Source organism: Pseudopodoces humilis, chromosome 18, assembly GCF_049639895.1.
Source record: "Pseudopodoces humilis isolate 2021_Gansu_Grassland_sample_001 chromosome 18, ASM4963989v1, whole genome shotgun sequence".
Lineage (NCBI taxonomy): Eukaryota > Metazoa > Chordata > Aves > Passeriformes > Paridae > Pseudopodoces > Pseudopodoces humilis.
This window is the reverse complement of record NC_142217.1, coordinates 1,255,762-1,270,045: the sequence shown is the minus strand read 5'-3', so window position 1 is coordinate 1,270,045 and position 14,284 is coordinate 1,255,762. Positions and strand designations below refer to the sequence as shown.

The 14,284-nt window shown below is 54.6% G+C and overlaps 1 protein-coding gene across 1 annotated transcript in view; it reads left to right on the top strand.

Annotated features, from left to right (window-relative positions):
* The first annotated feature begins 8,195 nt into the window (after positions 1-8,195).
* The window catches only part of LOC148182884 (uncharacterized), a 130,349-nt gene continuing 124,260 nt past the window's right edge, over positions 8,196-14,284 (top strand). The window contains 3 exon segments of the mRNA XM_088063822.1: positions 8,196-8,257; positions 10,411-10,489; positions 10,676-11,687. Coding sequence (XP_087919948.1) covers positions 10,438-10,489; positions 10,676-11,687 — 1,064 coding nt within the window. The 5' untranslated portion in view covers positions 8,196-8,257; positions 10,411-10,437.

The window sequence follows — 14,284 nt, the reverse complement described above, 5'->3', positions numbered from 1 at the left end:
AAAGTATCATTCAGTAGCACTTCCAAATAATTGAGGTTGTGTTCCAAATCTAGAAGGGAGCACAGATCAGAACTGTTTCCATGGTGTGCTGAGATCCCCTTCTACCTTAGGGAACGGGGCAGTTCAAGGGAGTCGCGCTAAGGCTGTGGGTGCCAGATGTCAGTGGACATGGCCAAAGCTGCAGAGGGGCCTGGGGGCCCTGGACTGGCTCCTGGTCACTCTCCACCCTCTTTGCAGGCCCTGTGCAGCATCCCTGAGAGAGGTGGCTGGAGCAGCCCAGGCCCCACTGGGGCCCTCTCTCTGCCACAGCTGAAAGAATTGTAAAAGCAATGGGGAAGAACTACAGCAGGCAGTGCCACAACTGTCCCTCAGGCCCTCCCTCCCTCCTGCCCACGTTCTGCTGGGACAGCTCTCCCATCCCATAGGGACAGAGCCAGGCTCTTTCAGGATACAGTGGAACCTTGCTCTCCCCCACTGCCTATTCCCCACCATGGGCACCCCTTTGCAGCCACTGCCAGGTTTTTGGACGTGTCTCCCATGGAGGGACCCCAGCAGGATTGCTCAGTAGCCGAGTGCCCTGAGCCTGCTGGGGATAATTCCTCTGGGCTGAGCTGGTCTTGTCTGGGCTGTGTCCACACTGCCAAGCAGCAGAGATGTCAGCTCAAGCCTCAGCAGGGCTCAGGCCCAGAGGCACAGCAATTACCTCCTGGGACTGGGACTGTGCCTGGCATGGCCTCCCTTCCTGCAGCAGAGGCTGCCCGTGAGCCACTGCTTCCTCCAGGAAACGCTGCCTTCAGCACAGCCCTTTGGTCCCTCTCTGAAAAAAAATAAATTGTACACCTGAATCAGATGGAACCTTTCCCCATTGGGGAGGTGGCATCTTCAGGAGGCAATGCTTATCAAAGGAAATCATATAAACTTTTGGGATTGGCCAGGGCCCTCCTTTCTCCAAACAAACACCATTTTTTGTCCACCCTGAGACTGGGAAAGTGCAGAAGATCTCAGGGTGGGCATGGCCAGTGGTGCAGTTTGGGCTCCCTGTCAAGTGATGCCAAATGCCTTCCTGCAGAGGCTGGGGAGAAGCTACTGCCAGGCCAAGCTGGGAAACAGCCTTGCAGTGTGTGAAAGCAGCAGTGAGGCTGCCATGGATCCCTTCCCACTGTGTTGGGCACTGCATGTCCAGACGTGCAGAGAAAGTCTCCAGCTGCTGACTCTCAGGAGAAGGTTGAGGGACACGGACCCACTTTGCACTCCCTGCAGCATTTCCTTCAGCATTTGCCTCATGGGTTTGGATGGCTCATGGGGTTTCATAACTCCTGTAGCTTTGTTCCTCCCCCTCAGAGGACCATGACCGCAAGTAGATCCATTTCTCAGGAATGGATCCCAGAAAAGCAATGTGGGGTCAGCAGGGACACACCACTCACCCCTGTGATGGGAGCTGGGCTTGTGTGCAGTAACCAACCCAGGAGCTGGCAGAGTCCTCCCTGCAGACACACCTGTAACTCAACAGCCACAGAAGCTTCTGTCATCGCTGCCAGCTGGACAAGCTTTAAGGTTCTGAGCTGGCAGCTTTCCCAGGGGGAAAGGCTTTGACCTACCCTCACCATCTTTCAAGGGCTGAGTCCTGGACATGTGTTGGGAAGCTGGATCGCCTTCATCAATAGGTTCATCTGCAAGGAAAGGCAGGACAGAACAGGTCCTGGGCAGTGCTCAAGATTCTCCTTCAGGCTGGAGTGGCAGTGAGTGCACCTGGCTGATTGCTGCCCTCCAAGGCACTCCCTCATCTCTGCCTTCCACCCAGGAGCAGGGGCAGGGAGACCACGTGCCTGCAGTTGCCCCACACCGGGATAGAAGAAGCTTCTTGCATGGCAGTCAGGGGAGAAAGGACACCCTGGAACTGCCATCAGCTCTGAACTGAGCCCCAGGCAGGGCCAGGGCTTGGCAGTGACAGCTCAGGCTCCCTGGGGCTGGCAAAGGAACCATGCAAGGCACAGCCCCGGGGCACAGCCCTGGGCCCAGCCCTTCCCTCTCTGTTCTTCTCCTTGGCTGCACAGAGCACACAGAAGGTGACACTGGCATTGCACATGGGAAGAAGATTGACAGCTAAATACTCCTTCCTCCCACTGACAGCAATGCTGTGGGATCACTCAGGGCTCCAGAAGAGAGCAGGGCAACTTTTCCAGAATCCTTCAAGCTTGAGATTATGTTAAGAGATATGGCAGACGAGGGAGCTCTTGCCACACTGACACCGATTATTCTCCCAGGAAAGGCACATTGAGAACTTGCCTCCAGCATTCTCCAAGTGTTTCAAGCCGTTATCCAAGACGGCATCCAGATAATGCAAGTTACGATCCCAATCTAGAAGGGAGCACAGATCAGGATGATTCCATGGTGTGCTGGGATCCCCTTCTGTTTTAGGGAACTGGGAACTGCATGGGGTTTGGGCAAGGCTGTGGGAGCCAGATGTCAATGGACATGGCCAAAGCTGCAGAGAGGCCTGGGGAGCTCTGGGCTGGCTCTGGTCACTCTCCACCCTCTTTGCAGGCCCTGTGCAACATCTCTGGAGGGGCAGCAGGACCAGCAGAGAGCCTCTCGAGACTCTCTCCCTCCCACAGAGGAAACCCTCCCTAAAGCCCTGGGGAAAACCATCCCCAACACTTCCCAGGGAGAAGGGAGCACTGTCCCGGGAAAGGGAAGCCAGGCCGCCGGCTCACCTGCTCGCTGTGCTCGCCACGGAGCAGCCTGGGCAGCCCTGTCAGGCAGGGCCACTGCCAGGAGGAGCAGGAGGAGGAGGCGCAGAGCAAAGGCCATGGTGCCTTGCCCACTGCCAGTCCTGCAGCTCTTGCTGCCACCACTGTCCTGACACCGCTGTCCCAATGTCAGCACCGCTGCTGCCGCCGCCGCTGCTGCCACAACAGTCGTGGTCAAGGACTGACTGCTCGCTCCTTGTGGTGCTGTGCAACCACGGGGCTCTGGCACCTCTGTGACCTCAGAGCCTGCTGTCACCTCAGCCTGCTGTCACCCCACAGGCTGCTGTGACCTCACGGCCAGGGTGGAATTGTGTGGGGAGTGGGATCTGCCTTCTTCACTAGGGAGCTCATCCTGCCCAGCAGCTCTGTCCAAGGGCTATGACAGGGTCCCAGCCCAGCTGATCTCACAGGCTGGGGGATGAAGGGATGGAGAGCAGCCCTGCTGAGAAGGACTTGTGGCTGCTGCAAGGTGAGAGGCTGGACATGAGCCAGCCATGTGCCTCCAAAGGAGGCTGCCCAGCAGCTTGAAGGAGGTGATTCCACCACCCCTCTGCTCTGGTGCGAGCCCACCTGGAGTACTGCATCCACCTCTGGGTGCCCAACACAGGAAGGACATGGTCCTGTTGGAGCTGGTCCAGAGGAGGGACAAAATGCTCTGAGGGCTGGAGCCCCTCTGCTTTGGAGACAGGCTGGGATAGCTGGGGGTGTTCAGCCTGGAAGGGAGAAGGCTCCACAGAGACCTGATTGCTCCCTTTCAGTACTTTAAGGGGGCTTGTAAAAAAGACAGGACAGAATTTTTAGTAGGGCCTGTTGTGACAAGACTGAGAGGGAATGTTTTCAATCTAAAGGACAGTAGATTCAGACTAGACATAAGAAAGACCATTTTTACACTGTGGGTTTTGAAACCCTGCCACAGGTTGCCCAGAGAGGTGAGCATCCATCCCTGCTGACATTCAAGCTCCTGCTCTGAGCAACCTGATCTAAAGGTGTCCCTGCTCACTGCACTAGATGGCCTTTAAATGTCCCTTCCAAGCCAAGCCATTCTGTGCTCCTGTGCACCATCAAAGCAGTGCTGGAATAATGCTGGGGTGATGATGCTGGCACCTGTGTTTTGGTAGTGATGCCATTTAGCTGTTGGCCAAGAGAGGATTGATGGGCTGCACAGTGAAGTCTGCAGAGAACAGTGTGCTCAAGGAGAAACAGGAGAGGAACGTTGCTTCCAGTTCAGATAAATGCCAGCATTTTGCTGTCCATTCCTCGTTAAGAAATAAAGGAATGTCCTCAAGATCCCTTCAATGTGGGTGCACTATTGGTGTATCAGTACTTGTGTTCTGTAAAACAGGTGAGTTGTTACAGCTTCTTGCCCCATTTGTCACTGGATAAAATCCAAATACTGCATTGCTCCATGTCTACTTTCTTCCAAGTAAAGGCAGATTTTGTTTATTCTTGAGTGGGACATATTCATCTGTTGACAAGCAAATTCTTCTTGCCATTCACACCATGTTGATTTGCTCTAATCGGATTGTAATTAAGACCTACCTCTCACTGTAATTAAGAGTGATGGATTGTGAGGCAAAGTGTTGCATAATTTGCCCTGGAGAGAGTTTTTCTCTAATTCAATGACATATGAAGACAAGTGTAGCCTACCATACCTCTGGCATTAGTCTCCCACTCTGTCCTTTCCTCTCACCCAAGGGGAGGATCGAGGTCTGCAGGTCTCATCTGTGCACAGAAAGAGTTAATATCTCACCCAGACCTGCAGATGCTCATGATGGTTTCTGCCGGGCAGTGGCCGAAGCAGTCACGGTGATGGATTTCAGGCAGCGCTGGGGCTGTGCCAAGATCTCAGGGGGCCCGGCCAGAACAGTCGTGGCTGTTCTGCCCACATGGCTGGTCCCAGGCCCCTGCTCCCTTCAATTGCAGCTGCGGGCCGATGGCTTCCCCTCCCTGTGCCCGGCAGCCGCTGGGGCCGCGCGGGCCGTGCTGAAGGGGCCTGGCCCAGCCCAGAGCCGCTCCCGGGGCCTGGCGGAGCCCGGCTCGGTGCAGGCCAGGCTGGAGCAGGGCCGGCCTGACCAGCACCCAGTGAACTCTTCACAGCTGGAAACAACAGAGAGCTTTCCTGGGCGTGCCTGTCTTTAAAATGGGGATTTCACACAGGAGGATCCAGCTTCTAAATGGTTTAAAAGGGTGTCAATTCTCAGAGCCAGCCAGCTGTTGGTTTTGCTAAGCACAGAGGAAGCTCTTAGCAGCCCCCTCCTAGAATAAACATTTGCATGGGTGGCTTCTTCCCTCCTCACCAAATATCAACTAATACAAAACCAGCACAGACACTCAGGGTGTAACAGGAAGCAATTTTGAAGCAATTGTTTTAAAGCAAAATCAGTTACTGCACAGAGATTGATGTCACTCCCCCACTCCAATGGAGAGGGACAGTGACTCTGCCACCTCCCCCCTGGCCAGCCCATTCCAATTCCCAATCAGCCTTTCCGGGAAGAACTCCTTCCTATTGTCCAGCCTAAACCTGCCCTGGTGCAGCTTAAGGTTGTGTCTCCTTGTCCTGCCCTCCAGCAGATCCCCACTCGCAGCCAGCTTGGTGTCATCTGCAATTTGTGAGTGCTGGACTCGACCCCCTCAGCCAGACCCTCAGTGAAGATATTAACCAGGACTGGGCCCAGCACAGATCCCTGGGGACACCACCAGGGACTGGACACCAGCTGGATGCAGCACCATCCCCACCACTCTCTGGGCCCGGCCTCCAGCCACTTCTGCAGCCAGCAAAGAGTGCTCCTGTCCAAGCCGTGGGCTGCAGCTTTTCCAGGGAATGCTGTGGCTCTCCGTGTCCAAGGCCTTGCTGAAGTCCAGCTCGACACATCCAGAGCCTGTCCCGCACCCACCAGGCGGGTCAGCTGGTTATAAAAGGAGATCAGGTTGGTCAGGCAGGACCTGCCCCTCCTAAAGCCACGCTGGCTGGGTCTGACCCCTGGGCCATCCTGGAGGTGCCGTGGGATGGCACTCAAGGGGATCTGTTCCAAAACCTCCCCAGGCACCGAGCTCAGGCTGACAGGCCTGCAGTTCCCCAGAGCCTCCTGCCAGCCCTTCTTGGGGATGGGCTCACACTGGCACCTCCAGTCCTCTGGGACCTCCCCAGTGAGCCAGGACTGATGAGGAGAAATGATGGAGAGCAGCTTGGGGAGCTCATCCACCAGCTCCCTCATCCCCCTAGCATGGATCCCATCCGATCCCATCCACCTGTGAGCATCTGAGTGGCTCAGCAGGTCTCTGACTGCTTCCTCCTGGATTACAGGGGGCTCTTCTGCTCCCTGTCCCCATCTACCAGCTCAGGAGAACACTTGTCCTGAGGAAAACCTGTCTTAACGTTGAAAACTGAGGCAAAGAAGGTGTTGAGTACCTCAGCCTTTTCCTCATCTTTGGTAACCATATCCCCCCCAATAAGGAATGGAGGTTGTCCATAGCCTTCCTTTTGCCATTAATGTATTTATAAAAACATATTTATTATCCTTGACAGAAGCAGCCAGGTTAAGCTCTAATTGAGCTTTCACCTCTCTACTTTTCTTTCTGCATGACCTAATGACATCCTTAGACATTTCCTGAGTTGACTGTCCCTCTGCCCAAAGGTGATGCACCCTGATCTTTTCCCTGAGTTCCTCCAAAAGCTCCCTGCCCAGCCAGGTCGGTCATTTTCCTCACCAGCTCATTTTTTGTCACAGAGGGACAGGCTGTTCCTGCTCCTTCAAGACTTTTTTCTTGAAGTGTGTCCATCCTTCCAGGAATCCATTGTTTTAAAAGGCTGTTTCCCTTCAAAAAACTGAGTAGCTGATTTGGTACTCCTCAAATCTGCAACCTTAATCGGCTGAAGTCTGTTCTTCCTAAGTCCAGTGTAGGAGTTTTGTTGATGCCCCTCCTTCTTTCACAGAATATTTCAAAACTCGATGATTTCATGGCCACTGTACCCCAGGCAGCCTCCAACCCCCACATCCCCCAGCAGCCCTTCTCTGTCTGTGAACAGCAGGAGACACAGCTTTCCTTGGCAGTGGGAAGAGAAGGAAACCTCCCCAAAGTGCAGCTTGGCAGCTTCAGCCGGGAGGGGAGGAGAAAGAAAAGTCCCTGCCAGGGTAGAATTTTGGTGCAGGAGGTGTCCCAGCGTGAGACTGGACCATGCCATGGCTGAGTGTGCCAGGAGCCGGCAGTCAGTGGGGCCCAGGGATGCTCCAAGGGACTTGGAGTTTTGCTTCTGACTCCTTGAGCAGCTGCTTCAACCTTCTCTCAGTGCCTGAGGGTCCTGGACTCAGCCCCAAATGCACCCTGGGGTTCATTAAAATACAGAAAGCCTCGGGGGCTCTTTCTCTTCCTTCCATTTTCTTCAAGTCCAAGGCTTGTGCAGCTGCTTGGAGTCAGTTTGGAGTTCTGTTAAGGAGGAAGATTTGAAAATCCGCCACTTTTCTTTTTTTTTTACAATCAAGGGGATATTTTTTTTAATTTTCTAGTTGAGAGAAGAGGTGACAGAAGCATTCCCCAAGTGATCCTGATGCTGAATGTCTCCTTAGGAGGTCTGGTCACAGAGAAGAATGAGCCCCTTGTGGGCTGCCCCTGTTTGGACAACCTGCTCCTCACCCCGAGCCTCAGCATGTCTGACATCGCCCACCTGGGACTGACATCCCAAAGCATTGAAAACATTTATCAACTTTTCTTTATTATTAAAATCTAATAAATTAATAAAAATAAAATTTTAATTTTTATAATAATTTTATTCTGTATTTTTATAACCTAATTTTTATATTTATATAAAAGAATTGATAGATTTTTAGCATTTAAAAACATTATTGGTCCTTGGTTCAAAGTACAATTCCCTTCATTAATTAATTGACTACTATTTCTCCCTCTTTATGCTAATTACTCCTATTTTTAGTTCTTTGATCATCATTTTTAAATTATTCTCAGACAGAGTAAAAGGGGCCACTTTGGGGTCCACGGAGACTTTTCTGGGAAACATGTGGAGCAGTTTTGGGTCTGGGGAGGGAATTTAGAGAGAACTTGCGGGTCTGGAGGACACTTGGGGGAGCCGGGTGGGCACTTGGAGGGGCACTTGGGGATTCTGTGGGACACTTCGGGGTCAGGGGGAGCACTTTGGGGTCCAGGGGGGCACTTGGAGGTCAGGGAGGGGAATCTGGGGGCCCTTCGGGGTCCGGGCGGGCACTTGGGGGGCTGTAACGGGGAATCTCTGGGCCGCGGGGGATGATGGGAGTTGTAGGCGCCGGTATAATACGGTTTGATGGGGCCGCGGAGCATCACGGGAGTTGAAGGCACAGCTCCAATGGGTTCCGGTGAGGCGCGGGGCATGACGGGAGATGAAGTCCCGGCTGGAATAGCGCTCTATGGGCGCCGCGGAGCATGATGGGAGCTGTAGTTCCGGAAGTGGCACGGAAGGCGCGTTCGGCGGTGTGGGGAAGCGCTTGGAGAAGACTTTTGCGTCCGAGCCGTGGCTGCAGGTGCTCGGGGCGAATGTATACGGCTCGGGAGCACTTGGGGGGAACCTGGGGAGCCGTAACCGGGCTCTTTTGGGCGCGGGGCACGGCAGGAGGTTTGGGCGCGGAGCTGTGCTCTGGGATGATGGGAGATGAATTCCCAGGAGTGGCTGGAAGGGGCATCTGTGGGGTCGGGAGCATTCGGGGATCCAGAGACGCTTTGGGGGGTCCCGAACAGGCACTGAGGGGGCACTCGGGGATCCTGGAGGGTTTGGGGGACACATGGGACATATGGGGGGCGATCCCGGGGTTCTGGGGAGCGCAGGGCATATTCCCAGTTCCTTCTAGCATGATCCCATTTACTCTCAACCACTCCCAGTCAGCCTCAGTGGAGTTGGACTCCCTGCCAGTATGATCGTATTCACCTCCAGCATGATCCCAGTTCATCCCAGTATAAGTCCTGTTGCTTCCAGTTACCCCCAGCATGCACCCAGGAACTCCCAGTTCCTGCCAGTTGCTCCTGGCATGACCCCAGTTGCTCACAGGTGCTCACAGTCAGCCTTAGCATGATCTCAGTAACTCCCAGTATATCCCATTTGCCCCCAACCTGGTCTCAGTTTCCCCCTGTAGGCTCCTATTCACTGCCAGTATCATCCCAATATGATTCCAGTCTCCCTCAGTGTGATCACAGTCTCTCTTGGCGTGGGCCCAGCTGCTCCCAGTATGATCCCAGTATGATGTCAGTACACAGCCAGTGCAATCTCAGCCACTGCCAGGATGATCCCAGTACAAACCAGTCCCTGCCAGTGCTGCCACTCCTGGGATCCCCCGGCCCTCTCTGTGTTCCCCCCTCCCACATCTCCCCAGAGCAGCCCCAAGGGCTGGCAGTCCCCAGCCAGGGTCCCCAGCCAGCCCCAGGTTGGATCTGCAGCCCCCAATTTTCCCAGTTTCCCTCTCCTTTTCCCCGGGCCGGGTTCCCCCCGTCCCCAGCGGGTGGGAGCAGCTGAGAGCCCCGCGCTGCCCATCCCGACCTGTCCCGGCTCCATCCCCGCTCCTGCCGTGGGCTGTGAGGGGTTTGGGAACGGGGCACCGAGGGTGTCACTGCTCCTGGGGGAGGAGGAGGAGGGATGGAAGAGGAGGGGTGAAGAAGGAGAGAGAGAAGGGATGGAAGTAGGAGCAGGAGGTGGCATTAGGGAGGGGAAGGAGGAGGGATGGAAGGGGAGGAGAGGGAGGAAGATGTTGTAAGTACTCCACAAACTCCTTCATTCTTGTCCCCCATGGGGATGTGTCCACCCTTCACAGAACACGGGCAGGAAGGGGTCTCAAAATATATCCAACATGGACCTAAGGTATTTCAGACAAAGAAGGCTCAGACTTACGAGATGTGGTCCTGGGTTCATTGTATGTGGATCACCTGGGGCAAGAAAGAGGCTGAGATTCCTCGGGTGCTATCTCTTAAACTTGGGGAAGGGGGTGGCCAGGAGATACAGGGGGGTTACAGCCAGTGGGATAGGGAAAAGAAAAGGGAGGTTAGGTAGGGACTGACCTTATACAAAACCAAGGGTGAGTTCTTCCCTTGGGACAGACCATAATTTTTTAAATGAACTTCAACAGGAAGAGGAGGGACAAAGGAGGATCAGGGAAAGGAGAATGAACCAAGAGGTCAAGAACTCCCTGAATTTACAGTCCCCCTACCTGTGGGATCATCACCCCCCATCCCACAGGTGCCCCAAGAGGGGGAGCTCAGCCCAGATATCCTGGGGGGTCCCTGGGTTGGATTTTTTTGGGGGGGATATTTATGAATGAAGAATTCCAAAGCTGAGCAGCAAATGCCCCTTGGGGGGACCATGGGGGGTCCCAGCATCCCTTATTGAGGAGATGGAACTGGGGGGAGCTTTTCAGGTTCCTGGTACTCCCAGCAGCCTGAGGACGGCAGGGACCAAGCAAACAGGGGAACCCCCAGTACAAGTGTGACCCCCAGCAGCTGGGACAGGGGGGAAACCCTGAACACCAAAGGGGAGAGACCAGAGATGGGGAACTCCTGGGAGGCATTTTCAGGGCTGAATCTTGGTGTTTGGGAGGTTTTTATGGAAGGCTTGTGATTTCTAGAGATGGACTTGGGCACGAGGAACGCCCTATTCCAATGTGCTCATGAACTGTATTTCTCCCCAAACCAGGATTTCCCATTCCCAAACCTTGGTGAGATGGAGAAGCAGGCTGCGAGGAAGAGGAAGATGCCCCAGGACGCCCAGACAGGTGAGGAGGAAGTCAGTGCCCCTTTCCCCCTCTCTCCTGCTCCATCTCCCAGCCCAGCATGGCCCCCGGCTGCAGGACAACCCCGCTGCCGACGCCGTCCTGCCAGGGACGCACTGGGGGGATCTCCTTCCCCTTCCCTCTGGCACGGAGGCAAATCCCATCCTCTCCTTGTCCTTCCTCCCCCAGACAAGGAGCTGAGGATGGAGACCAGGGAGGACAAATCCCCACGGCAGAACCTCGTGGAAGAGGCCGTTTTGAGCAGCTCCATGGTGAAGGAATCCAACGGGCAGGAAAAGCCTGTGAGATCCTGCAGGAGGAGGGGCTCCAAACCCAGCCCAGGGTACTCTGAGGAGGAAAGACCCACCCTGTGCCGGGAAGGCGGCCAGAGATCCAGCCAGGGCTCTGAGCTGGTGGTCCATGAGCAGCTTCAGGATGGGGAGAAGCCCTACAAGTGCTTGGAGTGTGGGAAGAGCTTCAGCCGGAGCAACAGCCTGATCCGCCACCAGATGATCCACACTGGGGAATGGGCCTACGAGTGTGGGCAATGTGGGAAGGGCTTCAGCTTCAGCTCCCAGCTCATCATCCACCAGCGCATCCACACTGGGGAGAGGCCCTACGAGTGTCCTGAGTGTGGGAAGAGGTTTCAGACCAGCTCCAATCTCCTCGTGCACCAGCGGATTCACACGGATGAGAGGCCCTTCCTCTGCCCTGACTGTGGGGAGGGCTTCAAGCGGAACTCCCACCTCATCATCCACCGGCGCATCCACACTGGGGAGAGGCCCTACGAGTGTGAGGAATGTGGGAAGAGCTTCAGCCAGAGCTCCAATCTGATCTACCACCAGAGGACCCACACTGGGGAACGTCCCTATGAGTGTGGGGAGTGTGGGATGACCTTCAGCCTGACGTCCCATCTGACCATCCACCAGATGATCCACACTGGGGAGAGGCCCTACGAGTGTCCTGAGTGTGGGAAGAGGTTCCAGACCAGCTCCCATCTACTCAGGCACCAGCGGATTCACACGGATGAGAGGCCCTTCCGCTGCCCCGACTGTAGGAAGGGCTTCAAGCGAAAGTCCACCCTCATCACCCACCGGCGCATCCACACTGGGGAGAGGCCCTACGAGTGTACCCTGTGTGGGAAGAGCTTCACCCAGAGCTCTGACTTGACCCAACACCAACGGAGGCACCGGTAAGGGAAGCTCTGCAAATGCTTCAAAGTACAGGAAGAGCTTTGTGCACTGCTCCAGCTTCATCCCTCCTTGGAAAATTCAAGTTCGGCAGAGACCTGGTAATCCACGTTCCCTGTGATCCATGCTGGGAAAACACCTGTACCTTTTCCTGCCTATGGCAATGACATGATGTGGGATAAAAGAACGTGAGGGTCTGGCCGTGGCCCTTTTGTTATATTCAATCCCATCTCAGGTCCTTGCTAGAGGCAGGTGTTGGGGGTTAGGTGTCTTTTTTTTTTTTTTTTTAATTCTGGATTGCCTGTGGAATTTTTACCCATTAGTTGCGGGGGCGGGGGGATGGGGGCGGGGAGGGAACCTAACTATGGGTACTTGGTGGGTGATTGACAAAAGACAAAGAGTTTGGCCGGGCCCAAGGAGGGAAGGGGACAGGAAAAAAGGAGGGTGGCGACAGTTTGGCGGGCTTTTCTTCAGCTTTGGAGAAGGACACTTTGGGCACGGAGCTGTTGGGGTGGGGAGAAGGGAATTTTGCCTTCATCTAGAAGAAGCTGCTGCTGCTTCTCCTTCTTCCCTCTTTGTTGGTGGCCTCTCACCCCCTGTCCTGCGGGGACGTGTGGCAGTGCCAGGCACCACTGTGGAGCTGCTGATACACCTCAGCCACCGTCCCAGGATCTCAGCTCATCCCTGCTGTTCCAGCTGACTGTTCCTCAGAGCCCTGCAGGAGCACCGGGACTGCCCACCCGAGGGGTTTGTGAAAAAGAAAACCTCTCCTCCATCCCGTCTCAGCTGAGAAAGCTGTCACGGGGCCCCTGGTCCTGTTTTGTTGTTATTGCTGTAGTTATTGTTGTTTGTTTGCCTGGTTATACTAATAAAGAACTGTTATTCCTATCCCCAGATCTCTGCCTAAGAGCCCCTTGATTTCAAAATTATAATAATTCGGAGGGAGGGTGGTCTACATTCTTTCATCCCAAGGGAGGCTCCTGCCCTCCCTAGCAGACACCTGTCTTCTAGAACTGAGACACTGGTTTTAGTCAGAAGCATCAGTGACCAGAAGTTGTATTTCTTTTGGTTTGGTCACATATTTGTTCCTTCTCAGTGTTCAGGCTGGGCTGTGGGGTGTCCTCATTTGCTGCATTTTCTGAGCTCCTCTTGGATCCCTTGAGCAATAGGTTGTGCCCTCTGAGGATCCTTTGTGCTCCTTGGTGACCCAGGAGAACCTTCCAGGCGGTTTTTGGGGGAGCTGCTGCTGTGATGTCACAGGAACGTTGCCGTGTCCTTGTGGTGTTCCCGTTGCTGTGGGGCACAGAGGCCTCAGTGTCAGAGCGGCTCTGGGCACCTGCTCATTGCCTGAGGATCCTCCTGCCCGAGGCATTCTCAGCAGCCAGCCCAGCCCCTGATGGGTGTCCTTCTGTCCTGGCAGGGGGACAGACAGTCTGCAGATGTGTGAAGCACAGCCAAAATGATCCAGCAAGTGGTTGCTGCAGTTTGCACTCTGCACTCTGTGGCTTCTGATGGGTATTTTTTAACCCACTGGGCCCCTAAGTCAAGGATTTCCCCAGGTGCACCATATGTGCCTTTGGGATTGCTGTGGGCTTTCCGTTCTTCCTTTGGAACAGAGGTGATTTTGAATGAAAATTGCCATTAAGATGCCATTTATTTGGGAAAGCTCCTGCCAACAACTTCTTAAAGAAGGGGTTGTTTGTAGCCAGCAGGGTGTGCACAGCATTTGGAATGGAGCCTGGGGGGGATCTGTTCCCCAAGAGGAGAGTCTGTGGAAGCAGATCCTGGCACTCCCTCTGTTTGCTGGTCCAGCCAAAAACTGGACACAGCCTTGTATTTTGTGCTGTTCTCTCGCTTGCTGTGTGATCCAAAAGGACTGTGGCTCCAGGAGGGAAGTTGTGAAAGCAAAATGCTCTCTTGGCATTGACTTGTTGTGTGGGATTTTCCAGCAGAGGCAGCTTTTTCTCCTAACAGCATCTGGTTCAGGTGAAGGTCCCCTCACACATGGATACTGGGAAGCTCCTTCTTCAGTGAGCAGGAAAGGAACCTTTGGTGTTCAGAGATCTCAGTTGTTCCCTTTCAACACCAATATGAGCCCAGTAAGCTCCAGTATGATCCTTGTCACATGGCAGCACCCCCAGGATGGTCCCAGTTGCCTCTGACTAGATCAAGCCAGTCAGTCCCAGTATGATGCCATTGGCTCCCAGTGTGCTCCCAGTTGCTCCCAGTCACCCCCAGTATGGGGGATGTTGTGCATGGTGTGTTCCCAGTCATTCTCAGATACTCCCAGTATGAATCCAGTCACTCCCAGTATGATCCAAAATTGGATTGCTGGGAGGCTGGGAGGCTTCATGGAGACCATTGCTGGAGACCATTGTGACACTCTAGGGCCCCATGGAACTGCAGTGACACCAGGTTGGCTGGGAGTGTTGATGTGCTGCAGGGTAGGAGGGCTCTGCACAGGGACCTGGACAGGCTGGATCCAGGGCCCAAACCCAACAAGGTGAGGTTTAACAAGTCCAAGTGTCGGGTCCTGCACTTTGGCCCCAATGACCCCTGCAGTGCTACAGGCTGGGGACAGAGTGGCTGGACAGCAGCCAGGCAGAAA